The sequence below is a fragment of the Salvia miltiorrhiza genome, unplaced genomic scaffold (assembly GCF_028751815.1).
Source record: "Salvia miltiorrhiza cultivar Shanhuang (shh) unplaced genomic scaffold, IMPLAD_Smil_shh original_scaffold_455, whole genome shotgun sequence".
NCBI lineage: Eukaryota > Viridiplantae > Streptophyta > Magnoliopsida > Lamiales > Lamiaceae > Salvia > Salvia miltiorrhiza.
The window spans coordinates 242671-270308 of NW_026651553.1; the positions used below are offsets into that span (position 1 = coordinate 242671).

General features: G+C 35.7%; 2 protein-coding genes across 3 annotated transcripts; both read left to right on the forward strand.

The window, feature by feature from the left end:
- Positions 1-8112: 8112 nt before the first annotated feature.
- LOC131004711 (DNA-directed RNA polymerases II, IV and V subunit 12) lies at positions 8113-9907 on the forward strand. Its single transcript, XM_057931437.1, has 3 exons — positions 8113-8249; positions 8366-8458; positions 9752-9907. Exons 1-3 carry the CDS (start codon positions 8210-8212, stop codon positions 9772-9774), a joined length of 156 nt encoding a protein of 51 aa, XP_057787420.1. The 5' UTR covers positions 8113-8209; the 3' UTR covers positions 9775-9907.
- A 3295-nt stretch (positions 9908-13202) lies between these two features.
- LOC131004712 (kinesin-like protein KIN-12D) lies at positions 13203-27371 on the forward strand. Of its 2 annotated transcripts, XM_057931439.1 has the most exons (38): positions 13203-13445; positions 13563-14244; positions 14324-14479; positions 14551-14634; positions 15223-15342; positions 15444-15557; positions 15652-15744; positions 16021-16181; positions 16271-16345; positions 16436-16523; positions 16607-16665; positions 16797-16860; positions 16959-17024; positions 17098-17280; positions 17777-17881; positions 17972-18207; positions 18303-18372; positions 18473-18526; positions 18683-18724; positions 18810-18889; positions 18975-19056; positions 19205-20914; positions 20997-21437; positions 21678-24164; positions 24258-24365; positions 24447-24568; positions 24645-24732; positions 24852-24926; positions 25009-25242; positions 25342-25440; positions 25675-25749; positions 25830-25888; positions 25966-26077; positions 26166-26276; positions 26388-26558; positions 26659-26724; positions 26826-26945; positions 27041-27371. In XM_057931439.1, the coding sequence occupies exons 2-38, from the start codon at positions 13564-13566 to the stop codon at positions 27173-27175; spliced, it is 8826 nt and encodes a 2941-aa protein (XP_057787422.1). In that variant the 5' UTR covers positions 13203-13445; position 13563; the 3' UTR covers positions 27176-27371. The 2 variants fall into 2 exon arrangements, with proteins under 2 accessions (XP_057787422.1, XP_057787421.1); XM_057931438.1 differs by having other exon boundaries at positions 13203-14244.
- The last annotated feature ends 267 nt before the right edge of the window (positions 27372-27638 follow it).

The window sequence follows — 27638 nt, forward strand, 5'->3', positions numbered from 1 at the left end:
TTATGAATAGATTACATAGTGTTGGATGTGTGTGGCTTTTCGAAGCACCAAGGAACAAAGTGAAATATTTCCAACTGCAAACATTATTGAGGCCTAATCATACTGCCAACTTGGCTTCGTCGATGTACACTGTATTGTTTTATTTCATTCGACAACGATATAATCATTATATGTTTAATTGTATTATGGCCGCAAAATATGAAAAAATCGTAATCACAAATGAGATATTATATATTCATACAAGCCGACTATATGAGAATGCTATCTATTATGCATGGTCTTTATTTATAACTACGAAAAATTTGGTCTTTATTTAATTTGTTTTTTAAGAGAAAGGAAAAAGGATAGGATCAAGAATGATTTCCGATTTTTCTCCCTGGATAGAAGTAAAACGTCTTATCGACTGAATGTTTATCTAAATTTGTATATGCATACGCAAGAGGGGGATCAAATAAAAATCCTTCTCATTCGTAGAATTTAAGAAATAATCTAGTCTGTTTCTAGTTGTTACTGTAACATATCAAATGTGTTATCATAAAGAATATATTAATGTATTTTACATATATATAGATAATAATGTACTATTTAATATGAATAGTCAAAATCTATATAACAAATGATTATTTCTATTAAAGTATATTAATTTTGAAGATAGAGATGATAGTAGTAGTAGGTCTAGTTGGAGTGTACTACAGGAACTCAAATTATATCCTTTGCCTGGTTGGCCCATAGTACCTATTGTCTTTAAAAAAAATATTAATCACTATTCAATTAAACAAGCATTTGAAAATAATGTTTTAACAAATTGTAATGCATCTAAGTCTGCACAATTGGTAAGGTCGAAGGGGTAGATATTTGTTGGTTGTTGAGATGTTGAGTTAGGAACTATTGCCTCAATAGTAAAAGTGGTTTGATCTAAATTACTTAATTCATAAAGTGTTACACTTGGACCCTATGTGTTTTGTCTCGATACAATTATTGCTTATTTACAAGTATTTTATTATGAAAATTTGGGCCTTATCCATTTAAGATGTAGTTGATGTATAATAGTAATAAAATGCAATGATAGGATCATAGGAAACAAAAGTGCATGTTCACTATAATAGAATGGCATATTCCATTCTCATTATTTTATAGTTGGCCCTACACAAATCAGCATGCTCAGGGGTTTTCTATTGAAGAATGTTAATTATATTCAATTGGTTTTTTTAAAAAATTTGAATTCGAAACTTTGTTTGTCATGATTATCATTTAATCATAGTGGCGAATAAAATAACTTTAGCCACTGAACTTTTATGATTTGTATTGTAATAGGAAATCTCTGGGATGATTGATACTATCTTGGTATTTCCAACTTGCATCATTTTTTATAAAATATTCTCCATTTTTATCTTCTCCTAAAAAATTCTCAACTCTTATCATTTTTCATAAGATATCTCACTATATAAAATCTAACAATAATAATAATAATAATAATAATAATAATAATAATAATAATAATAATCTCGCTGAAGTATAACTTAATTTTATCTTTTTAACTTTATTCCATCTAAACATCAAAATAATATTATTTTAATGTATAGATGAAAAAAAGTGAAAAATTTGCTTCCTCATTCATCTTTATCTCCAAATTTTTATCGATGTTACTTTTCAAATTTACAACCATCTTCCTCCTAACCCCACAGCCGCTCCCATCTTCTCCTTCAGCTCTGCAACAAAAAATCACAATCTCTTTTCCTCATAACTACTCTCAAAACTCACAATTCCATCTCCTTCTCTTAATCTACAACCTCCTAATCACCATGCTCATTCTCCCTACTTCAAATTTCAGCAAACACACACTCCACCTGCCTATTAAACTCTGTTGCTATTAACCATAGCTGTATACAATGTCATGAGTGGTGGTAGAATGATGGTTTTCGTCAGTTTTGGATAAGGAAATCGACTAATTTAACGAGGAGGTTTCTGCGGTTATTAGCGATGATGAGAGATGGAGAGATTATTGAAATTTCTATTCTTTTTTTATCTAACATCAAAACGACGTTGTTTCATACAGTGACATGGAAAAGAAAAATCCACCTTAGACTCATCTGATGAGATGATTTATCTTTTCATCACCGAAATTTGGATCGCATGATATTTTATAGAAGGGTTAATTGCCGCTAAATTCAAAAGCTTTTTAAAAATTCGCGATATTCTCACCAACTTCAAAATCGGCATATAAATACATGAATTGAAAATCCGTTCTTAATTTTCCCAAACTCAAATAAAACCCCCAAATTGAAGGTGACGTGGACTACCGTAAATACAACGTGGCATAGTCGGCGGTGCAAGAAAACGACGTCGTTTTTTTCAAAACAATACGACGTCGTTTTAATTTCCATCAACAATTAAAAAAAAGAAAAAGAAAAATTGGGGCTGGGATTTTCGGCGAGAGCTTCAAGCTCGGATGGCGGAGCCGCCACTGGCATCTCCCTCCCTGAATCGTGCTCTTGCATCTCCCTCGCCTCACCCCATTTACAGAACCCGACGGCCGCCGCAGCTGAAGCCAGCCACCGCCGGTCTGCCCCTCTCCCTCGAATCTCTGGCCGCACCTCACAACAGAACCCACACCTCACACCGTCCACGGCGCTCTCGCCGCCTCCTCCCTCTCGCAAATGGCGGCCTCCCTCCCGATTTCTCTCTCTTCGGGTGGAAACAGTCATCCCTTCGTTCAGTCGGCCGCCGATTCCACCTCAATTCGACCACCGCCGCAATTCCACCTCAATTTCCACCAGTCGTTTCCCGATTCCACCTCAATTTCAACCGCCGCCGCCACCGCCATTACTCCTCCCACAACCAGCCGTGGTCATCACCACCACAGACCTCCATCTCTTCGCGCCCTAGGACATCCAAATTGCAGCCTCCGAAATCGTGCAGAGAGAGAAAGATCGAGAAAAAGAGGGAACGGTTGTTGTGAGGAAGAACAAAGAGGGGTAGGGGTAGCGCGGCCGCCTTCTTCTCATCGCGGCCGCCTTCTTCTCGCCGGGGGGAAGGGGAAAGGTTTGGGGGGGAGGGGGAAGGGGTTGGCCGGAGGAGGTTTGGGGGATGTGGTGGTCGGGGGGGGGGGGGTTGGGGATGGGGTTAGTTTTTTTCTATTTTTTTTATAAATTAATTTATTAATAAATTATTATATTTTATTAAAATAAAATTATTAAAAAATTAAAAAATGACATGTCATACATATAATTGACAAGTCATAGGTGTTTGCCATGTCATCTCGCCGGATTTTTTAATTTTGGGAACATTAAGAACGGATTTTCAATTCATGTATTTATATGCCGATTTTGAAGTTGGTGAGAATATCGCGAATTTTCAAAAAGCTTTTGAATTTAGCGGCAATTAACCCTTTATAGAAAATGCTGAAATATAAGAGTTTTTAAGAAAAAAATAAAATTGAAATATATATATATATATATATATATATATATATATATATATATATATAGGGTAGGGTTAATATAAAAACCCCTCTTAAGATGAAAACTAGGAACCAATTTAAAGCCATTGATTTAAATAAAATAGATGGCTGAGATTAAACTACAGATGCATAATTTCGATTGCATAGATGCACAATTTCAATTGCATAGATGCACAATTTCGATTTGCTTGAGTATTTTGCATTGTTGGTTTCTATTGCATAAATTGCATATTTTTTAAGTGCACAGTAAAATATAATAGATGCACAGTTTCTTTTGTTGACTAAATCCTAACCATTAGATCTAATATTTAAAAGGTCAAGATTAGGTTCCTAGTTCTCATTTTAACTGAGGTTTTTATTAGAACCTCATTTTAGCCTCCCCCTATATATATATAGGGGGAGGCTAAAATAAGAACGCTTCTTAAAATATAAATTAGGAACCATTTTTAGCCCTTATATCATCACGATCTACAGTTGATTCATCACCTTGTTGGATAAATTCACGGTCCTGAGTTCGAATCCCAAATGTAGCAAAAAATTATTTTTCGCAATTCATGCCTTTATACAGTTTATTCATGCATGTTATACATAAAATTCATGCATTTTTGCTGGTTCGTAATTCTTAAAATAAGGGTGGTTTATTGAATAACCGTCCCCTATATATATATATATATATATATATATATATATATATATATATATATATATATATTGAAAAATCCACCTTAGACTCACCAGTTGTTTTCACTGTTCGCTTTGAGCTGACAAATTGACACATGAAGAGATCATGGAATTCCTCAAAAGAATGGATGGACTCTGGATCGAGTGTTCGGAACCACTGTTGAGTCAATCTGTCAATGTGGTGGAGAATATCCTACATTTAATGCCCTCAGAGTATTGGTGAAGCATTACCATAGTTTCGAATCTGGCCATGTGCACCCTGGATCGTCAGAACCATCATACTCTATATTGATTGGTTTGTAATGGTTAGGTAGGATGTCGGCCAAGATTTCTTCTGAAAAAGGGCTAGACTGGAGGCGTGGGATGTAAGCACGTCCCCCTGTCGTTCGTCTATTTCTTTGTCGTTCTCCGTATGATGCCCTAGAGATGTGGGCTCTACTCTTCCCGGGGTGGGAGGAATGGATCCATTCATCTTCCTTCTGACCGTCCTCTTCATCTTTTTCTCGTTGTTGCTCATCATGAGAATGCTGCCTTCTCCTGGATACGGCTATTTGGCTCTTCTCTTTCTCCATCACTCCTCTAGCGGTCTCTGCTTGGAGCTATTTCTCCTCTATCATTGCCTCTAACTCTCAGATATGCTTTTGCATGAGGGAAACCGTTTCCTTTAACAGCTCTGGGTCCTCAGGCGTTGTGTCTTTGGTTTGATGTTCCGTTCTCTTGGAAGTTTTACTTGAAGTATCTTCTACATCTTCGATGTTATCCATATCTCCTGGGTACAAAAGCCCAGTTTGTCCTAGCTGTCTCATAACGTCAGATCTGTTCAAATTGTGTCCCTCCAGAACTGGTTGTGGCGTAGTTTCCAGACTTCCTGTAAACGGAGATGATAGTCTTGGTGCCGGTGAAACTCCAGGGGTTAAGGGAGTGAATGAGATCCCCATCATCTGTCTTGTGCAAGTATAGTTGAGTAATGACAACAATTGCCCTGGTATAGTGACGTTGATTTGTCCAGGTGAGAAGGGCCCTGTCAACGACAACCCTATATTAACCTGCATGGGAGTAAAGTGCATTGGCTCGGCTGTTCTTGGCGGTGTTAACCCAACAGAATGGGTCTCTTTATCATTTCCTGACTGACGGGGATTGGCATCATTGGCTTCCTTTCTGAAATCCCCATGAAGGTTTCGCGGAATGGTACCTCCATTTCCTGAGTTTTCGTAAGATTGCAAGTATATTATTATAATAGCCATCACGATTTCACGAATATCACATGAAGAAAAAAAAAACACGCAACCAATTTTTACAAAACACGAAATGAAAACTTAGTCAGAATTTCACCATTCACATATATCAAATCGATTTTGGAAAACTTAACCAAATTTTTGTGAAGAAAAACACTCAATCAAAATTTTCTACTGGGAGGAAGGGAACAACAGTTATAAGCACAAGAAGCACACACACTTTGATTTACTCCAGATTCTCAGATCCACACATATACACGCAAAGGTACGTGACGTTGTATTATTTCAGACATAGATCATAAAGTGATCCGTTGGCACGAGGAAGGTATTCCAGCCTATATACCATTTCATACACATTGATAACTTCTAGATCGACACACACAATTGCGCGAAACATTCACAACCTTCAAATCGATGCACGTATTTCGAAGTCATGCAAATACACACATGAAACAGTACTACAATGATAAGAATCCAAAATTTTAAAGTAAAGCAGCGTTGAAACATACCATTGGCATTTTTCTACTCCTCAACTAGTTCGGCTCTCTAATTGTAACATAACGTGCTTAATTCGTGCCATTTTCGGTCGATGTTTTATGCCTTCCAATCTAAGATATCGCTTCGAAGATAGAAAACTCCGACTGGTATCCCAGAAAGGCAGAATCGCTCGGTATTTTCTCGCGTCTTAGACTCAAGTTTGCCACAGACAGCGTCAGTTGATGAAAACTAGGTATTTGGACGGAGAGAGATTTCTTTTGGTTCACCTGAGTTTTCGTATGCAAGAAAGAAAAGCCCTAGAGTGTTTTTGGTGTGGTGAATATCATGGGTATATTATTACGGGGAAGAACTATTTATAGAAGTTACAAGAAGGGTATTACAGTAATTTCACACTAATACACGCGCTCCGCGCACTAACTACCTAGACCTAAACGGATATATCTTGAAAAGGTGTCAGATTCTTTGTCGGAGCATTGTCTTTAATACTAGCTCTGGAACCGCTTCTTTGGTAGTCGCTTCTCTGGCTTGGTCTGGAGCTGCTTCTCTGATATCCGATTCTCTGGCTCGGTCTTCTCTGGTTCGGTACTCTATGACTTGGTCTTCTCTGTCTCGATCTTCTCTGACTTGGTCCACTCTGGAAATTGTCTGAAGATGGGTGTTCTCTGGTGCTACCCGTCTCCTCTAATATTCTGGCTTATTTAAGTAAACCACGTGGCACGATCTTGGATGAATACATATTTCACCCCTCATCAATTATTATTCATTTTTTACTCAAAATATAAAAAGTATTTTTTGAAAAAATAAAATATTATCAACTTTATATAAGCAATAGTCTAATATATGGATTGAAATTGAGGCAACACATTACACAATCATATACATGGATTGAAATTAATAAAATAAAATAATTTCATTTCATTCCTAAACTTTATTTCTAGTTACCAATTTGAATTAATCAAAGAAGCACAATTCCATTCATTTGGTGTTCCTTGTGCATACCAAGCATATGAATCACCTAAGGTTTTTAATTCCTTTCCCACCCTCATTCCATTCCTACTTTCATTTCATTCCACCCTTATTCCATTTCATCATATCAATCACCTCCTTATTGTTATTATTGGTTGTGTCATATGTGTTGGTATCTTTATTTTAATTATTGTTATAGGTTGGAAATGCATTTATTAAAGTTATTTTTTTCTTTTATAAAATTACAATTTTTTTTATAAAATATTGTTTTTTTGTTTAATGTAAATATAAATGATGAGTTGGTGGAGTGAATAAGACTTTATCCTTTCTTTCTAAGGGCACAAGTTTGAATCCCTTGAATAGCAATAACAATGTGTTTTAAAAAAAAAATCAAACTAATCGATTACTTGCGGTTAACCGAATAACTAGATCGATTAATCGATTTGTTTAGCCGGTTAACCGAATCGCTAATAGGTTCGGTTAGCGATTAGTGAAATCGCCTTTGTTAAAATCGATTCGGTTAAAATCGAATCGGATTGATTACCAGTCCTAATATCTCTCTCTCTCTATATATATATATGTATATATTTTAGTATTGTATATATCTCAGTAGAAATTTTGTAATAAATTATTTTAATATAATGTGTATATATTATACCATCTTTAATTTTTTCATGTATGTTTTGATGTTGTCGAAATTAAAATTCAGGGCAAATTCTGAAATGGTAGATAATGTTGGCAGTGTGGGTCTAGTATTACTCTCGTGCGATGCACGGTGGTACCTATTTAATTAAAATAATAAAAATGATGTTATAATATTTCATTTGTCCACCAATTCGTGTCGTAATTTGCTATTTTGATACATCCACTAATTCGTATTCCACCATTTTTTAATAACTATTTTATTAATAAATAAATTATTTTTTTTAAAGTTGCGCTCTCTTCTCCACTCAACAAATAAATAATACAATTTTTTTTTTTAAATTCGTGCTCTCTTCCTTTATGGACACGAATTAGTGAATAGAGAGAGTATATGTTAGAGAGTATCAAGTGATACTCTGTTATGAGACAAAGAGAATATAATTCTAACATATCTTATTAAATATGATATTGATTATTGACGTTATATAGACATCTTAATTAAATGTATTAAATCTTAAAATCTATAATTTTTCAATAAAAAAGTTCCACTACAATCTTTAAATTTCTTTAAGAAAATATTAATTAATACTCCATAGTAAATCGAACATTCTGATGATTAAACCCTTAGGCTAGGGCACGACTCGGTCTTAAACCCCACCCACATCTCATTCTCTGCTCAGCGCGCGACGACTTCAAAACCTAAATCCACATTTCCGTTCAATCCACTATGGATCCGCAGCCCGAACCCGTAAACTACATCTGCGGAGGTGATCCTATTACTCGAATAAGGGCTTTCGTTTGTTTCAATTCCATGCGTTTAATTTTTGTTTTCTTCGCTTCCTTTGATTTGTTTGAATGACAAAATTGAACTATGGCTTTGCAGATTGTGGGCAGGAGAACACGCTGAAGCCAGGGGATGTGATTCAGTGCCGTGAATGTGGTTATCGCATTCTCTACAAGAAACGCACCCGCAGAAGTATTACTATTTCCCCTTTTCTTATCCTGCCTTATTGTTGCCTTTTTCGTTTCGATTTCATTTCTTAAATCATGGTACATACAATAATTCTGTAATTTGACAATTTGGGGTTGGACGACAGAGTGTTTGAACTGAAATAGGTATTAATTAATGGGGTAGTAATTTATCTTTCTGTGGCAATGTGACTACTTTATTACTTCAAATTAATAGTATGAATTAATAGCCTTGGGACGACGAGAATCTGTTAACTAAAAGTCGTATCAAGAGTAATATTTTATCTTTATGCCACAAGTCGGGATACTAATTTATTTGAGTATCAATGTATAACAGTTCTATTATAATTTTAAATATAGTCAAAATCACTATCTTGATCATGGTAGAACGTTCTATACTATAAGTTTTATGTATTTACAAAGTTTGGACGATACGAAATCTTTTAACGGAAAGAGATAGCATTTTATCTTTAGGCACCAAGATGTGACTATGAGAATTTCAGTGATTATTGATATATTGAGAATTAATATTTAATGGCTCTACTGTAAGAATCCTGCCTTCGCTGAGCTACACAATATTTATTTATGCAAGTGTATTAACTATTAAATGCTTTGAGGATGAACATTGTTGCTAGCTTGGTTTAACAAGAAGTCCCCAGTTTGTAAACTGAGTATGAACATTCTTCCTTGCTGGGTTTGACATGAAGTTTCTCATTTATGCTCTTTGAGTACGATAGGATTCACTAATTCGTGGCTTGGATTGTTGTATGTAAGCTGAAGAGAAGTTAAAAATTGGGCTAAGTGACCACCCTCAGAATACAGTTCCGAGTCCAAATGTCATGATGATATAGTAAAATGGAAGACCATATACATATGTGACTGGTTTTATTTTTGTTTTTTTGGTTAAAGAATGATTGGTTTTTGTTATAATACTTCAATTTCAGTGTCAGTTGTAATAGGTTATAATACTTCAATTTCAGTGTCAGTTGTAATAGGTAAGGAATACACTTGAGGATTGAGGTTTATTTTTACATGGGGAATGAGACTGGTTTTTTAAAGATGACTGTAGAAGAGATCTTCAACTGTGTGAAAAAGAATCTTAATTGATTAAATGCACATCACCTTGCTAGGACTTTCTGTTGCCCCCATCATCAGTGATGCAGCTGATCATGAAAGTTTTGTTTCCACACAATCAATGTAATAATGGGCCATTGCTATGCTACAATACTTGAATTGTTGATTGTATGACTGTCTTTTCCCTTCTGGATTAACATATGTTTGTTTTACTTGAACGATGCAGTTGTCCAGTATGAAGCGCGCTAGAGAAACTTCGGAGGTCTATAGAGTAAAATCAATGGGTTAATTTCCCCTTACTGTTGTCTGCACGATGTTTTATGATATGTTGTTGAGAATTGTTAATCTGTGTGAATTGTGATATATCTTATGGTGATTTACATTGCATGTTTTGTGGTTGCTTTATGAATTCAAGAAATGAAAATGTGTGTTGCTTGATCTGTTCCAGATAGGAATGATGTGATTGCTATGTACCATTATGACATTATCAACTCATGTAACACACTAATTTTCGTAAAACCAGAAACCTTACTATCTTTGTATTCAAAACTAAATAAATGTTTGTGCATGATGTAGCACTTTTGAAATAAATAAATAGCTTTGGGGTTAGTGCTATCGCTCGTAATACCTTATCCAGATTAATTTTACCCTCTCGTCTCCAAAAAAAAAAAATATGCAGCACTTTTGATGATAGAGTTAATAAATGGGGGATGTTTTATTGGATAGAGAGTGCCATAGATAGGTTCGTCGTTGCGTTAAATCCCAATGAGGTTTCTGTATAATTTCAAGGTTTTCACATTTCCATCATATTTTTCTTGAGAATGTAGTTTTGGCTCTTACTGGTAAATTACAATTTCTGTGAGACCTATGCAATGTGAGAGAGACAATATATATTATTAAAACTAACTACATTTAATTGATAAACATTAAATCTTTATATATATAAAAAGCAAAGTAAATGTAAATAAGTTCAATTGCAAGGATATAATTGGAATTGGAAAAAAAAATTGCATCACTCACGCAACCACGCTAATAACTACTACCATGAAATTCTCTCTCAAAAAAAAAAAAAAAAAAAACAACTACCGTGAATGGTGAACACAAGAAAGAAAACTGCCAAATGTTTAGTGTTAATTCCGATTGTTAAGGTCTTAAGGATATAGTTTAAATTTTAAATTTATTTCCTTTTTTTCTCATTTTGTAGATAAAACATATTTTATCATTTTCATGAAATAAAGATGATTATGAGTAAATCATTTACATAATTTTTTAAAAAAATATATGCTATCAATTATTATCATTTTCGTAATTTTGATTTTAGTTTTCAATATTTATTTCATCATCAAATAAATGAAAATTGAATTCATAATTAAATATTTAATTTTTATTGAATCAAAAGTTATAAAAGAGAGATAAATAAAATCATATATGTTTGAATTTATTCAAAATTATTGTTGCTTTCTAAATATGATAACTTTTTTTTATTTTTATTAATGTATGTATTTTTTTATATTCGTACAATTATCTTTTATAGGTATTAAATTAAGTTTGGATATCTTTGCATGTCTACTAATATTTTAAAAATAATGTGTTGAGATATGGTCTGTCAAGGACCAATATGCTTAATAACAACTATTTTTATCCCTTAAATTGTGAAAATCTTTGTTAGAATTATAGCTTCACTAAATAAATTTTGGTCCAGAGTTTGAATTTCATAGGTTGAATTTTTTATTTATTCAGGAATTTTTTTTTATTCAGCATTTTTCACAACAAATTCATAATTTACGTAGTGAATTCATAGACAACTTATTTTATATTGATAAATCTGATTTAATTTGTATAATTATATAAAGTTCCTATATAAATGATATTATATCTATATATAGACACATGTTATATTTTGATACGAATTACTTAGGCTATATTAAAATATTAGATCACTTTGCAAATAATAATTTTGGTATAAAATTTTAATTTTATTAGTTTGTATTAATATTATAATATATATATGCACAACTTACGTGATGAGGATGAAATTGAGCACTTAAATATATTCAGATCTAACTTCAGTGAAAATACGAAACATGAAGATAAAACCGCAGATCTGAGGCTAAAGGGGAATCATAATAAAAGTGGGAAACGAAACATTTATATTCTAACTACATAGATACAAACTTTAAACACGTGGCAACCAACAATTTGCACTTCTCAAATATTATTATTTGGGCTTCGAAATCAGACTAAATGAGCCTTAGTATTGTATCTCAATAATAGACTATAATAGACCCCTTAAGATTAAATATAAATAAGTCCTTCCATAAGAAGAAATCAAATCAACAAATGCTATATTCCTTTTCACATTTTTTGCACAGTCAATTTCTTTGTTTTTAGCTCTTAGCTCGATTTTCTTCACTTTTTCATAAATTTGCCGTTGAATCTAATACCCAACTCAACATTACACGAGTCTAAAATTATATTCACCGCGCATAGCGCGAGAGGTACACTAGTTATAGAGAAATACAAATCGTAAATCTGAATAAATACATAAGGGGACACCAAGCGGTGCGACCTCCAGTGTGTGAACAGAGAGGTCCCGGGTTCAAACTCCACTGTTCCCCCTCCCCAACTCCCCCAAGTCAAAAAAAAATAAATACATATTTACCTGCCATGCAACAAAGTACTACATAAAAATTCAAGTTATATTTCAATTTACATAAAGAAAAGAAAAGTGATGGATGATTAATAGATTTCAATTTCAGCACCACCACTCTCAAGGTTCCATTAAGGTTTGAGGCTTTCACCAAAATTGTGGCAGTGGGCCAGTGGCACACAAATACACAATGTTAAAGCAAGCACATACATGAAAACTTGGAGTATGCATATTTGAAATTTAAAATTTCAAATTTGCCTTTTGTAGTAGGGCTGGGGCATGGTAACTTTAACGTTGCAAATTGCAACTACGTTCGAACTACTTAAAGCCTATACATCATAATTGTTTACAATTTGTTCTACCACACTTTTAGTTAATTCTGATGTCTTTGTATTGAACACTTGACAATGTATTTTTAAAAAATACTAGTATCAAACATATAATTATTCAAAAACAAATAAACACATATCCAACTTTAAAGATAAAATGAAATGATGATAAAAAATCTCAACGTGCATTAGCAGATGCCTCAGTGAAAGTATAATTTTATTTATTACTTTATATCTCGTTTGCTTTGACGTAGAATTTAGGCATGCGATATAAAATTTTGGACAATACATTTTCCCTTAGTGAAAGTATAATTTTATACTTAACGGATAGTGTTATAATTTTATATCACCTTATAAAAAAGAATAAATATATCATTCTTCAAAAAAATAAAAATATAGAAAATATGATTCTTATTTTAAATGATAGATTTATAATTGTAAAATTTATTCACGACTTTGTTGAATTATTGGAATAAAGGGTTGACGATTTGAATGTGGGATTGTAAGGCCCACAAGTCGACAAAATTTAAATTTTGTAGCCGTTTAAACATCATTACATTCTTTGCCCGTCTTCCCGAAATTAACCCTACTAAAATTCAAAACCCCGCAGCGCGATTTTCCCTAGATCTCAACCTTTTCAAACTGCAGATCTCATCTCAGCCGTCCATCTTTGCCCCTCCTCTTTAATTCACAAAATTTGAATTTGCTAACTGTAGTCGCTCACTGTCACTTCCAAAGAGAGAGAGAAAAGAGAGTTTTGCATGTTATCTAATTCAAATACGAAGAAATTAGTAAGGATGATTTTGAATCAATATTTTCTTTAGGAGCAATCAAAAATCAGCAGGACCAGATCTCTGTATCTCTCCTCTCATTTATCAACCAGAAGAAACAATTACAAACTTTCGCGGCGCTGGAATCCTTTTCCTCACTTCCTCTGCCAGGTTGGATTCGCCGCTCAATTTTATTTGAATGAAAATATTCAATCTTTGAGCTTTTAGTACATAGAGAGATTTCTCCTGCCCTTGTTTTATTGTTTTTCTGTGTGGGGGTTGCGGTAGAATGTTGAGGGACTTCAAATTCTTGCGCCGCAATCCGGCCAAGAACGCCAATGCAGAGGAAGTCGAGAATGTGCCTCCAAATTCTAGGGATTCATTGAATCCTCAGATAAGAACGGAACCCTCACGCCCCCCTTTCAATGCAATTACGGAGCTCCCGCCGTCGCGAATCCCGAAAAGCATTCCAGATCAGGAAGCCAATAGGCCTAACCGAGTCGATCGAACTCCCACTAAGCCTAAACCAAGATATTCAGATGCATCATTGCCCCTCCGCACTCCGGAGAAACAAGGGGCAATGTCGAGAAACCGGTTCAATTGGGCTCAGAAGAGTGAGAATCCATCAAATAATGGTGTTGTGGAGCTGAAGGAGGAAGGAAGAATAGCATCAAATGTGAATACTCCAAGCTCTACTAGGGCCGGTGGCAGGGCTACCTTGAGTTATTCGGAGTGTAATTCTCTCCAATCCACGCCTACTAAGAGCGTAAGCAAGCCTCCGAATCCGGGCTTTTCTATGCCTACTGGTTCTAGGACAGTATGCAACATGGGTGCCAGGATGGCTAACTATGCTGCATTGTCTAAGGGGATTCCGAGTTCTTGTAACACGTCGACTGTTGTTAACACTGTCGAGGTCCCTTATTTTGAGCTCAGGGAAGATCCATCATTCTGGATGGAACACAATGTGCAAGTAAGCTACTTCTTTGTCCACTGATATTCTGCTTGATTTCAGGCCACTGATTTATTGTCTTTCAAATTTGCATTTGTAGGTCTTGATTCGTATACGACCGTTGAATAACATGGAGAAAAGTAGTTTTGGTTTCAGTAGATGCCTGAAACAGGAAACTGCACAAAGCATAACCTGGATAGGGCAACCTGAGACGCGGTTTATGTTTGACCATGTAGCATGTGAAGGAATAGACCAGGTATGTGTAGTATTGTCTGATTACAATGATTTCTATGGTGAGAGTGGTTGACTAATGCTTTTTATCTGCAGGAGACACTTTTTAGAATGGTTGGCTTGCCCATGGTAGAAAATTGCTTGTCTGGATACAACAGCTGCATGTTTGCATACGGACAGGTAACACTTTGATATACACATTTCTGTTTCTGGTTGCACGCACATGGTTTCTAAAGTGTTCCTATAGCATATTATAAGTGTGATTATTAGATGTAATTTTGCTTTGGTGTATGATTCTTTGAACTAGCTTCAATTAATGTCCCAAAAGACTTGGTCTTTTTGTATTTTGTTTTTAATCAACTGTATCCTTTGGGTGCTCTGCTGTATAACGTAAGTAAGCAATATCCATTGCAGACTGCAAAAAACTCATTAAAATTTTCCAGCTATTCATGTAGTTTGCCTGAAGCTGACTATCATTTAACCCTCTTGACGCTTAGCATTACTAGCAGCACATTATAAATGGCATATGCTCATTCTTGTATTAAAGATTGTGCATTAATGAAGACGTAAAAAATGTTTGTTTTAGTGTTTGAAAGTGGCAGCATTATCATTCTTTTCAAGTATTTTCCTTCATTGGCATTGTACATGTCTATTTCTTCGAATCATTTGCTGCAGAACTTTACTTCTGGTTGAACTGTATCAGACATTGTCATCTCTTACTTCAGTATTTCAATTCTTACTCTAAACATTGTAATTCTGTATATGTAGACTGGTAGTGGGAAGACTTATACAATGCTTGGAGAGATTGACGACCTGGAAGTCAAGCCTAGTACAAACCGTGGAATGACTCCTCGCATATTTGAATTCTTGTTTGCCAGGATTAGAGCGGTAACCACAATAGTTTTACCTTTTTCTTTGGTGCTCTTGTGTGTCTTTTGTTCAAGTTGATTCCTGAAACAAGCAATTGACATGGCACCTTTCCATTGTAGGAAGAAGAAAGTCGGAGAGATGAGCAACTGAAGTACAACTGCAAATGCTCTTTTCTTGAGATTTACAATGAACAAATTACTGACCTTCTTGATCCTTCATCCTCAAATTTGATGGTACTTCCACTCTCTAATAGGTTAATTTCCCGTTGTGAAATATTAAATGAATGTAGTTGGTCATGGAATCCCTTTTTGTTTTTTTGGAATTAAGTTACGTGAGGACATGAAAAAAGGTGTGTACGTTGAAAATCTATCAGAATTCGAGGTCCACACTGTAGGAGACATTCTGCAGCTTTTGACTCAGGTGATGCATATTATTATTGTGTTTCTTCTTTTAGTTTATTATGATTCGCACAATACTGAAGCATGCATACATGCATCCTCCTGAATGCTTCTAAAGCATGTAATTGCGAATTGTCTTTTGAGTTTATGTCATGGGTGCATAAAATAGGAGAGTTGTTATTGTGTTTCCTCTTTTAGTTTATTATGATTCGCACAATCCTGAAGCATGCACACATGCATCCTCGTGAATGCTTCTAAAGCATGTAATTGCGAATTGACTTTTGAGTTTATGTCATAGGGTGCATCAAATAGGAGAGTTGCTGCCACAAATATGAACAGAGAAAGCAGCCGTTCGCATAGCGTTTTTACATGTGTGATCGAAAGTAAGTGGGAGAAGGACTCTGCGACCAACTTCCGTTTTGCCAGGCTGAATCTCGTTGATCTTGCTGGTTCTGAAAGGTATCAAGTAATTTTTTAACTATATTGTGGTGGAATAATGAAATGTGGCTCAAAACTATATATAGTTTTAATGATGCAATTCCCAACAGACAAAAGTCCTCTGGTGCTGAGGGAGAGCGTCTGAAAGAAGCTGCAAATATCAATAAGTCATTGTCCACGCTAGGGTATTATATTATTTTCGAGCATTGTCAAATTTCTGTTTTTCTCGTCTTCCTTTCGTGTTGACATGGACAGTAAATGTTCTTGTTTTTCAGTCACGTGATTATGGTCTTAGTGGATGTAGCACATGGAAGACCAAGACATGTTCCTTACAGAGACTCAAGATTGACATTTCTCCTCCAGGTGAAGTATTAGTTTGTGTGTTCTAATTATCACAGAGTGTAGAAAGTATTCTCTTATGGTTCTTAACCGAAATGGAATAACAGGACTCTCTTGGCGGTAACTCAAAAACAATGATAATAGCTAATGTCAGCCCATCTATCTGGTAATATATAAACTCCCGGAGTTACCATTTTCTTTATTTTTATGCCTGTATAAGCATATATGTGTTTGTTTGAATTTTCAACTTTCTCTTCTTTTGTCTGCTATGAATCTTAAATCTCAATTCATCTACAGTTCTGCAGCTGAAACGTTGAATACGTTGAAGTTCGCTCAACGAGCAAAACTGATTCAGAACAACGTAAGCTTCTTTGCATGTACAGATGAAATTAAGTTACATTATATGGTAATAAATAATGCCCTTTACATGCTTTTTTGGACATATTTTTCATGATACAGGCTATCATCAATGAAGATTTATCTGGAGATGTTGTTGCATTGAAACATCAGATACAATTGTTGAAGGTAAACTAGCAATAGTACAGAAGTTGGTCTGAAATTTTTTTACATCTGAACTTGTATTTTGTTATTGGGACAGGAGGAACTGGCTGCCCTCAAACGTGAAAGGGTAAATCGTTCACTGTTGTTAAGCCCCGCCAACGATCTAGACTCAACAAACAATTATGAGGATGATTCAGATGGAGGGGATATTGCACAGACATACATGGGAAATTTGCTTGGAAATGAATCTGAGGGAGTTCTCAGACTGTCTTGTAAACAGGTTAGATATGCTCTCTATCTTGCGTAGTGTCCTGCAAAAGAATGTATTGCTAATTTCAGAAAATAAGTCATGATAATTCTTGCTGCAGCAATGTTTCAATTAATGGGAAAACTTTCTGTGAATTGTGGAACTAAGTTTAAGAATTTGAATTAGCATAAATTTTGTATTTGATACATGTTCTTGACTCAGTAACTTGCCCCACATATCTTAATTGCATTAAATTATGTGCTATATCCCTGATTGCAAGACTTATGCAAGAAAACAATGCCCATCAGACCTTTCTCTGGATTATTTCTTTGGTTACATTGAGTAGATTTGGCACAATGGTCTTGAACTTGTACCCTCTTACATTGATTGTTCAATATTTTTTTTTTTGCCCTGCCTCTGACTTTAGCATCAGATATCAATGTTGATGCTCATGATTCTGTTTCTTCAGTCTAGGTACGTTTATTCATCACATAATCTCTTAATTCCATCTTTTTCGTTTTTGCTACAGTTAAAATCATTGGAAACTACAGTTGCTGGTTCCTTAAGGAGAGAAAAGATGGCAGAAACTTCAGTTACTCAATTTAAAGCTGAGATTGAGCAGTTGAACCGCCTTGTATTTTTCACCACTCTCTTTTTTTGTTCAACAGGCATTCGTTGAAAAGAGTGTAACCTGATTAATTGCTCTAAACACATTGCTTCTCAGGTTAGTCAAAGGGAAGAGGACACTAGGTGCACAAAAATGATGTTAAAGTTTAGAGAAGACAAAATTCAAAGAATGGAGTCACTTCTTGGTGGTTTGATGTCAGCAGACGACTATTTAAGGGAAGAAAATAATGCACTTTCTGAAGAAATTCAGCTCCTGAGGTCAAGACTCCAGATAAATCCTGAAGTGACACGATTTGCAGCTGAAAATATCAGGCTTTTGGATGAAGTTCGGCAGTATGTATTTCTAATCATTATATGTCTTATTAAGTTGCAAGTTTTAAACCCTTGTTTTATTTCATCTATGGAAATTCGCTTGTTGGATAATTCAGGTTTCAAGATTTCTATGGAGAAGGGGAGAGAGAAATGTTGATGAAAGAAGTGTCTGAACTACGAAATCAGGTATCTTTTCTACATAAGTGTCTCATGTCTTATCCTTCTCAAATAGTTCGCTTATTAGTTTATTCAAGCCTTTAATTACTGATTTTATTCTTGTTGACAGCTTATGTGCTTCCTCGATGGAAACTTGAAGCATTCTAAACACTTCGATGTGAAGGTGGCATATTGTGCAGCCTCCCTAAATATATCTTACTAGTTTTCTAGCTAGTTTATAACTAAGATTGAGTCAATCCGTTCTTCAGAAACCTTTTTTTTTTAAATGAAGAAAAGTTCTTCAGAAACCTTAATATCGTTTGTTTCTTTTCTGTAACAGGATTCTGATCATAATAACGAAAAAGGCTTGCTTGAAGAGGAGGTTTTTCCTGTCTTATTTCTGACGTTAAGCTTATGCTTTAAAATATACTACAAATCATGATTTTTAATATAAATTTGTCATACAGTTGCAGAAAACTCTTTCTGAGCTAGAGGAAAGCAAGATCAAGCTTAGCCGTATCCTTGAAGAAAATACAAAGCTCCATAGGTGATTCATTACACTCGTATCTGGATTTTCTCTGGACATTATGATTTCACATTTAAAGTTATATTCTCATGCTATTCTTTTGCAGAGAAATTGAGGAGTTACGCGCTTCATCAAATGCTGAAATTACGTATTCCCAAGAACATGATTGCAGCGCAGAAGTCATAAAGGTACCAGAACAGGATGCTAATAATTTTTTTTACTTCCTTTTATATCTTTTTTCTTGGCGATCTTATTGGCATTCATCAAATATGAATCTTACTTTCAGTAGTGAAACTCCATTTTAGTTATATAACTAACATACAGTCTTACTTTCAGGAATCCATTGTAGAAGTTCCTCTTTCTTCTGATAAGGGAACAACGAACACCAGGAGAGAGAACGATGGAACACATCCGAGTCTCCCGATGAGTGCAGAAGATATCATGGATTTACAACTGGAGTTAGACATTCTTAAAATCATTCTTCAAGAGGAGAGATCATACCATTCAGAACAAGAGGAAATAGCCAAATCTCTAAACCAAGAGCTTCAGTTCTCAAAGGAAATGGCAACCTCAGTTACCAAAGAGTATGAAAAAGTCAAGGAAGAGCTCAAAACTGTCAAATTGGTTGTTGAAGCTCTTGAGTCTGAACAAATTCAATCCATTAATGAGATAGAAGATCTCAGAAGCACTAATGTGCGTTTTGAAGAAATGTTAAAGGAGAAGGAGCTTCAGATTTCTTATTTAAAGAATCAAGCATCTTGCCAAAAGTTCAAAGATCTCTCATTGTATAAGTCTTCAGAGAAGGAGGTCTCTCCTTTAGAAGTGAGACTGAAGAAGATGCATGAATCTCTTGAAATGGCTAAGAGACTGAATGCGTTGTATCAAAACGATCTTGCATTTCAAGCATCTGACCAAGATGAAATGGAGGAAGTCCGAAGGCAGGTTGAGGGGGAAACTGCAGAGGTGATTGTGTGCTTGCAAGAAGAACTTTCTGGTCTTCAACAGGAAGTCCATGAAAGTAAAGTCAAAGAGATGGAAACAAGTGACAGGTTTGCGCAACTGGAAACGGAAATGAAGATCATGGAGGAAAATTTACGTCTAACAAGTGAAGAAAATGCAAAATTTTCTGAATTGCTTGAAGACAAAGAAAACCAATTAAAAACACTGACTGAAGAATGGAATTTAATCGCCGGTGAAATTGAAGGTATTCTGTTTGATGGGAATACGGCTCTTAAGGATGCGTCTGACCAGACTGATGTTATCTCCAGATCATTCCGTCACAATGGAAGTTGGATCTCTGAACAGTTTGGAAGAATGAAACAATATATTTTTGAAAAGGAGTTTCTTATTGATGAGCTCAATCAATATTTAAAGGATGCAATTGATAGGAAAGATGACATGGAGCGCATGCTGAGGTCTCTTAGAGGGGCAGCTTTGGTTATGACTGAGACTCATCAACAAGAGTGCAGTGAGAAGGATGAAGAGATTCTCTTCTTAACATCCGACTTAAATAATAAGACATCCACTGTGGCAGAGCTTTGGAGCTTAATTAAGCATGGAGAGGATCAGCTCAGAACAGCATCATCTTGTGCAACAGCTGCTTTGGTGATTGTAAACAGATTGTGGGAGTTGAACTCTAACTATCACAATTCTCTGCAAGATAAGGAGCTTCAGATTAGAGAGTTCAAAGAAATTATTACCAAAAAAGATTCAACTCTCCAGAATCAGGCTTTGGTAATAGATGAAGCAGATGGAATGACTCGCTCTCTCCAAAAGAAACTGGAAGCATCAGAGGAATATTGTGCAAAACTGAGTTTAGAACTCTCTGAGGAACAAAGATCCCGGGAAAATCTAGAGGTAAATCTTGAAAAGAAGGAAGAAAATAAAATTTCTGAAGCCAGGGAACAACTTCAGGAACTAAATTCCGGGGTCTCATCACTGAAGTTGTGGATGAACCAGTATGAGATGCTGAGTGGATATCCTCAGAAAGATAAAGAATCGGAGATGTCTATTTGTTCTTCTGCTAGTGATGAATGTGAATCATGGGTACATAAATGTTTCCCTTATTCAAATTTTCCATAGAGCCTCTACTTTATACCTTTGACTGACTAGTTTAATATTGCTGCAGACAGGTACCAGAATAGTGCAAGACTTCAATGATGTAAGCTCTTTTAATAATGGGGGTGTGGTGGGTACTGAGACTTTGAAGTGTTTTTCCGATGCTGGTCATGACAACAATTTGGAGTCTGAAATCACTTTGCATAGTGCAATTGGGAGAGATGCTGCTATTTTTCTCTTGAAGAAAGAGATAGAATGTGCCCTTAAAAGCTTAAAAGAAGTGCAAGCCCAGATGGACAAAATGCAATCTGAAAAAGAAGAGATTTTGGCATCTGAGAGGTGTAGTCGGAAGAGCATAGAGTCTCTGCTAAATCAGACAGTTATCTTTAGAGATGCAATAGATAATTTTCAAGATGTATTTGAGCTCAAAGTTAGCGCTGTAGATGGGAAGATAAGGAGAATGGAAGAAGCAGTACAAGAATCTCTTGATTCATGGTTCCAGCAAACAGAGGTATGCACTGTGATGATCATGCTTCTTTAGTGGCTTTTCTACTGTCTGAACATCTCTATATCACATTCCATTATATGTTAACAAACTCACAGCACTTCATTAACTATGGCCGCATTTAAGGGAAAATCCATTATAAATAGAATAAAGATTCTTTCTACTGATGGCCACATATTAGATTTTATATTATTGATCACGGTCTCTTCCACAGTTCCACTAAGTCTTTGAATCCCATTTTTGCAGTTACTGGAAGATGAACTTGATGATGCTAAACTTGTTGCTGCCCAGAAAACCATTGAAGCTTCCTGCATTCTTAAGAAATTTGAGGAGGTACAGGACACAGTGAAAGAAGCAGACATAATGATAAATGAGTTGGTGATAGCTAATGAAGCCTTGAAGCTTAGTGCTCATGATACAAAAGCAAAGGAAAATGAATTTAACGGTGTGAGAATAAACCTCATGAAAGAAATCCAAAGCCTGAAGCTCTCCAATAATCTGAAAGATCAGAATTATGTGGAGCTGGAGAAAAAGTATGATGAGGATTTTGTCACCATGAAGAAGATGATTTCGGAACTTGAGGATGTTATTTCTGAAGTCCAGACCACTTCGATGGAAGATTGGATGTCTGTGTCATCTGATTTCTTCAGTATGAAGTGTCAAATTCATGAATCGACTGAATCCATTAGGAAATTGCTTGAGGAGGTCTGGTCAGAGATTATCGCCAAGGACTGTGCTGTGTCTGTGTTGCATCTTTGCCACATGGGAATTCTCTTGGAAACTGCAAATGGACTAAACGCAGAAAATGGTCTCCTTCACCATGGTTTATGTGAGTCAAACTCCACTATTTCAGAACTTCGGGAGCACAATTTAAGATCAAGAAGGGAGCTTGAAATGTGCAGAGTTTTGAAAGGCAAGTTGCTGTCGGATATCAAGACGGGTTTTGATCGCATATCAAGTAAAGTTGATGAAACTGGGGAAGTAACTCTTAAGCTTACCTCTTTCAAAAAGAAGATACAGGATCTGCAGAATCAGGAAGAGGTTATGCTGCAAAGGTCGAATGACATTGGATCTGAACTGACCATGCTAATGAAGGAGCTCGATCTCAGCAATAAACAAGCATTTGCTTCTATTATGGACCAGGAAAAACTACTGAAAGAGAAAGACGAATTACTCCAATATCAAGAGGAAAATTTCATGCTAGAACTGTTGGCAAAAGATTTTGAGCTGTTAATTCTGTCAACCGAGTTAAAGCAGATATGCCTTCTGAAAGCAGATGCGGAGAATGCTTTAGTTAGTACCCTGGAAGTCCTGGAAAATTTCAAGAAGGAAATAGTGTTTAAGAGTTTAGAAACTGCTTCCAGTGAATTGATACTGCATGACAAGGAATCTAGGAATGAAAAATTAGAAGAAGACATTAAGGTGAAGGAATCTGTTATCGAAATATCTTGTAGTCATATCTCTGAACTTCAGCAGCAAATACAAAATCTGCAGAATGATGTACGTCTGCTGGAGATGGAATCACAGAGACTCCAAATTGAACTGGAAAGGAGAGATGAAGAACTTGGTAGAATAAACTGCCTTGAGAAAGAGAATGAAAGCCTGTTGCTTCAGCTAAGCAACTGCAAGGCAGAGTATGAAGTATTACATCAGGAATTGGAGGATAAAAAAGTTGAATTTGAAGCCTCATCTAGAAACACCCAAAGCATTGATGTCGAAAATCACAGACTACGAGATAATGTTTCAGTGTTGGAGAATAGCATTGCCAAGTTAGAGGAAGATCTAACTTTGGCTAGGGTGGAAATCAGAAACCTTGAATATTCACAATCTTCTGTTCAAGATGACTTGTGCATTAGAATCCAGGATTTGGAAAGGCAACTGGGTGAAGTCAATGGCTTGAAAGAAGAGAACATGTGTTTGAGAAATGAATTGAGCGTCAAAGAGATTAAGGAGTCTGAATACCTCAATGCTATGAACTTAAGAAGTTTGAAGAATATGGATTTGGCCGAAAGTGCAGATAAAGTAAGCTCCAATATACTCAATGCAATTGAGGAGAAATTCATTGAGATAGATGATATGTTTCAGAAGATAGATAACGAAATGGAGATGGGACACATATTCGTCGACCAGTTCCAATATGTGGAGAATCTTTCTAAAAAATTGGATTCTGAAATTCTCTCTCTTCACACAGAGTTGTTGAGAAAGGATGATATTCTCAAGGGGCTGTTGTTTGATATGGCTTTGCTGCAGGAATCTGCATCTAACAGTAAAGATGAGAAAGACGATAAAGATGATCTGCTTGCTTCTTTGAGGGCATTGGAAAAAGATCTTGAATTAAAGTCGCTTGAACTGGAAGAAGCTGCTGCGGAGCTAGCCAAAATATCTGCTCGTGAATTGTATCTCAGAAATGAAAATCAGAGAATAAATTCACTATCCCAAGAAAACGCTGAGCTCTTATCTATTTCTCAAGATGCCTATGATGCAAGAAATTCCATGGAGAAGGAATTGGTGGAAGCAAGGATCAAAATTGAGAACTTAGAGTTGGAAGTTGCTGAGATGGATATGGCTCTTGTCAATCTGAATAAAACTACTGAGTCATTGAAGAGCAACTTGGATACTGTCACCGGCCAGAGAGATGAATTGGACTGTAAAGTTTTTACTTTGACCAACGAGCTTGAAATGGCACGATCTCTTGCTGAAGAAAATGAAGCAATAGCTACTGAGGCACGAGAGGTAAAATCTATCCTCATTTCTTTTGTCTAAATAGCTGCTGCTCAGGATACGATTCTCTAATATGTATGTATATGTTTTGACTTTTTATGGCAGATAGCTGAAATGCAGAAAGTACATGCTGAGGAAAAGGAAGAAGAAGTGAAACTATTAGAACGGTCCATTGAAGAGCTAGAATGTACTATAAATGTACTCGAGCAAAAGGTATCCCTATTCATTGAGTTGTATACCAAAATCTATTTTGTTGACAACTATAACATTGACATGATGATTTCCACTCCTTAGGTTGATCTTGTCAAAGGAGATGCTGAGAGGCAACGATTGCAGAGAGAGGAACTTGAACTAGAGCTTCTTGCTTTTAAAGAACAAATGCAGAATGTCAGAAGCAATGATTATGATGTGAAAAGGTCTGACAGAAAGTTTGCTTAAGTCTTCAAAAACTGCTACTTATAGTCATCACTAAGTATTGTTATTTGTATTCAGATGTCTAGATGAAAAAGAGAAGAACCTTCAGGAAGCACAGAAACGTGTTCAGCTTCTTGAAAATGAAATTGCTGCCCGAGATGCTGAGGTGAGCCCCATGGCTTCCAGAATACTTTATATGATTATATTTGAAATGTCTGAATTATATGGTTTTGTTTAGCCCCACAACAATCGAAAAACTGATTTGATTCTACTTCCCCTCAACAGATTTCCCAGTGTAAAGCTCATATCTCTGAGATAAATTTGCATGCAGAGGCACAGGCTAGTGAATACAAACAAAAGGTGGGTGTCTAATTCTTTATCTTTAAAAGACATAGGGATGTCCTTCCCATAAAGAGACACTAACGTGAAATGCTCAAATTAGTTCAAGGCATTGGAAGCTATGGTAGAGCAAGTAAAATCCGAAGTTCCTGCACCTAATAGCGCAAATTCATCATCAAACAAAATGGAAAGAAATCCATCAAAGTCTAGAGGCTCAGGGTCCCCTTTTAAATGCATAGGATTGGGCTTAGTTCAACAAATCAAATCTGAGAAGGACGAAGAGGGAAGACAACGGATTGAAGAACTTGAGGCTCTAGCTGCAAGCAGACAGAAAGAGGTAACTTTACTGGTGAATACTGAATATAAAAACCCCGCTTCTTAAAACGCACAAGTTTACTCAATGTTCTTCACCTGAAATACCTCACTTTCTATTCAGATATTCATGCTTAAGGCAAGACTGGCTGCCACTGAAAGTATGACGCATGATGTGATTCGGGATTTACTGGGTGTAAAACTGAATATGAAGAACTATGCTGTAAGTGTGCATTCTGAATTTCTGATACGACATCATGAACTCATTGTTCCAAAGTGTGACTGCACTATCGTAAAGAATATTATCAGGTCATATCAATTTATTTGAAATTTTATTGTCTAAATAACAAATGCTGAAAAGGATAAATGTATCTCAACACAAAATAATGTGAACAATGTATAATAGGAGAGATGTTGAGACAATGCCAAACTCATCAATATTGTTTGTTTCTGCCAGAATTTAGTGGATAATCAGCAGCTTCACTCCTTAATTGAGGAGGCTCAACACCATAGCGTTGAAGCTGATGTCAAGGTACATATTTTCCCAAGTTACCAGGTCATGATAATAAGCTGAATAATGAAGCCTAGAGTCTTGACTATTTTTTCTTTCAGGATCAAGAAGTTGTTAGTCTAAAGCAGCAGATAAATGAGTTCCTTAAAGAGCGTAATGGGTAATGACATGTTAAATTACTTATTTATATATAATCTCACCTAATCTCTAGCTTACACTTGCTCTATCAAAATTTAGATGGTTAGAGGAGATCGAGAGAAAACAGGCTGAATTGATGGCTGCACTTGTTGCATTGGAAAAATTACGACAACAAGATCAACAGCTTGCAACTGAAAATGAGATGTTGAAGGTAGAAGCTTTGTTTAGTAATATTACTCAAGAATGCCAGCTTGCCATATTTCTTAGTTTATTTGATGTATTGCCTGCAATTTTCTCAGAAAGAAAACACTATTCACAAGAAGAGGGTGATGGAACTTGAAGGCGAGATCAAGAAGTTATCAGGTCAGCAGAATATACAACAGCGTATCCATCACCATGCAAAAATTAAGGCAAGAACTCTTTGATTCCCTTGTAAAGCATGAATAGTTATACAAATAATCTGGATATACTTACACCTTCGCACTGAATATAACATCTGTGAATGTGTTGTCATGTCACAGGAAGAAAACAATTCCCTAAGATGTCAAAATGAAGAACTTAGCAGCAAGCTGCACAAGACAGAGGCTATTCTTTCACGTGTGAAGGAAGAGCTAACTCAGTTCCGTGTAGCAAATGGTAGAAGTGCCTACATTGATTTTGATGAGGAGCAGCTGTTGCACAAGAAGCTGAAGGTTAGCACAGAACAAAAAGTTCTTTTCAGATGAATCAGTCACATCTACACAGATAAAAACAGAGCCTATTATAATAACATCGGTTCCTTTCTTGAAACAGGAAACTGATGAGGAAAGGCTGCAATTAGCTCAGAAGTTACTAGGCTTGTGTACTTCCGTATTAAGGGTACGACTATTTCTTTGTCTAAAGTACTAAATCCGTACTTTTTAACATTGAAGCAAATCCAGCATTGCGATTTACCTTGTTTGTGTTACTTGAAATAACAGGCTGCTGGAATAACTAGACCAGCTTCTGAGATAGGTATATCTGTGGCTGAAGCAGCACTTGAGCAACTTACAAGTAGGGTTGTTGCCCTTCAAATGGAACTTGAAGATGCTAAACTCAAGGTAGATTTTTCTGCTATCATTTTTGCAGATAATTTTCATAAAAGTTAATGAATATTGTATGTTCATATTGTATTCTTATTCTTTGCCCTCTTTAGGTACGAATCTCGGACGAAAGAATCAGATTGTCTGAGCTGATGCCATCAGCAGCAGCAATCTCAAGGGCAGATGAAAATTGTCCAGAAAGAGTGCGAGCTTCTCAAACTCCATTTCTTTCTGCTTTTGATCGATGAATTGATGCTCAAAGTTAGTTAGCATTTTGCTAGCAGATGAAGTTGTGTCTGTTTGTTCTGTAAATAAATACAAATTTTGTATATCCATCATGCTTACTGAACAGATGTATATCTAGTGCCCTGGTGTAAATTTCTTCAAAACAGAATATTAATTTATTAAATTTGTGCGTTTGTATGTAAACTGATTTTCAAATTCGTCGTCAATCTCTTCATTCTTGAATGATTTCTCATTCTGGCCTAAGAAACATGGGGGTAAAAATTCCCTTTAATTGAAAGCAGAATCTCTAATTCTAAATTAATTGACGATCTTGCTTGTCCTATATTATTCTGCATAAAAATGTGGTATTTGAATTCCCCATGGCAAGAAAAGAGTAAGAGACGAGTGGGCTTTTTCTACCGTTTTATTTCCTACTGAAAAGCTAAATATAGAAAGCTCAAAGTAACCCTAATTTAAATTTGGTTC

Excerpts from the sequence above, each read along its gene's own strand:
- LOC131004711 (XM_057931437.1), top strand. The coding sequence starts at position 8,210 with ATGGATCCGCAGCCCGAACCCGTAAACTACATCTGCGGAG. Across the intron at positions 8,250-8,365 it reads CGTAAACTACATCTGCGGAG|ATTGTGGGCAGGAGAACACG; the intron begins GTGATCCTATTA and ends ATGGCTTTGCAG. Across the intron at positions 8,459-9,751 it reads CAAGAAACGCACCCGCAGAA|TTGTCCAGTATGAAGCGCGC; the intron begins GTATTACTATTT and ends TGAACGATGCAG.
- LOC131004712 (XM_057931438.1), top strand. The coding sequence starts at position 13,564 with ATGTTGAGGGACTTCAAATTCTTGCGCCGCAATCCGGCCAAGAACGCC. Across the intron at positions 16,346-16,435 it reads AAGTCATTGTCCACGCTAGG|TCACGTGATTATGGTCTTAG; the intron begins GTATTATATTAT and ends CTTGTTTTTCAG. Across the intron at positions 18,208-18,302 it reads CTTTTGGATGAAGTTCGGCA|GTTTCAAGATTTCTATGGAG; the intron begins GTATGTATTTCT and ends TGGATAATTCAG.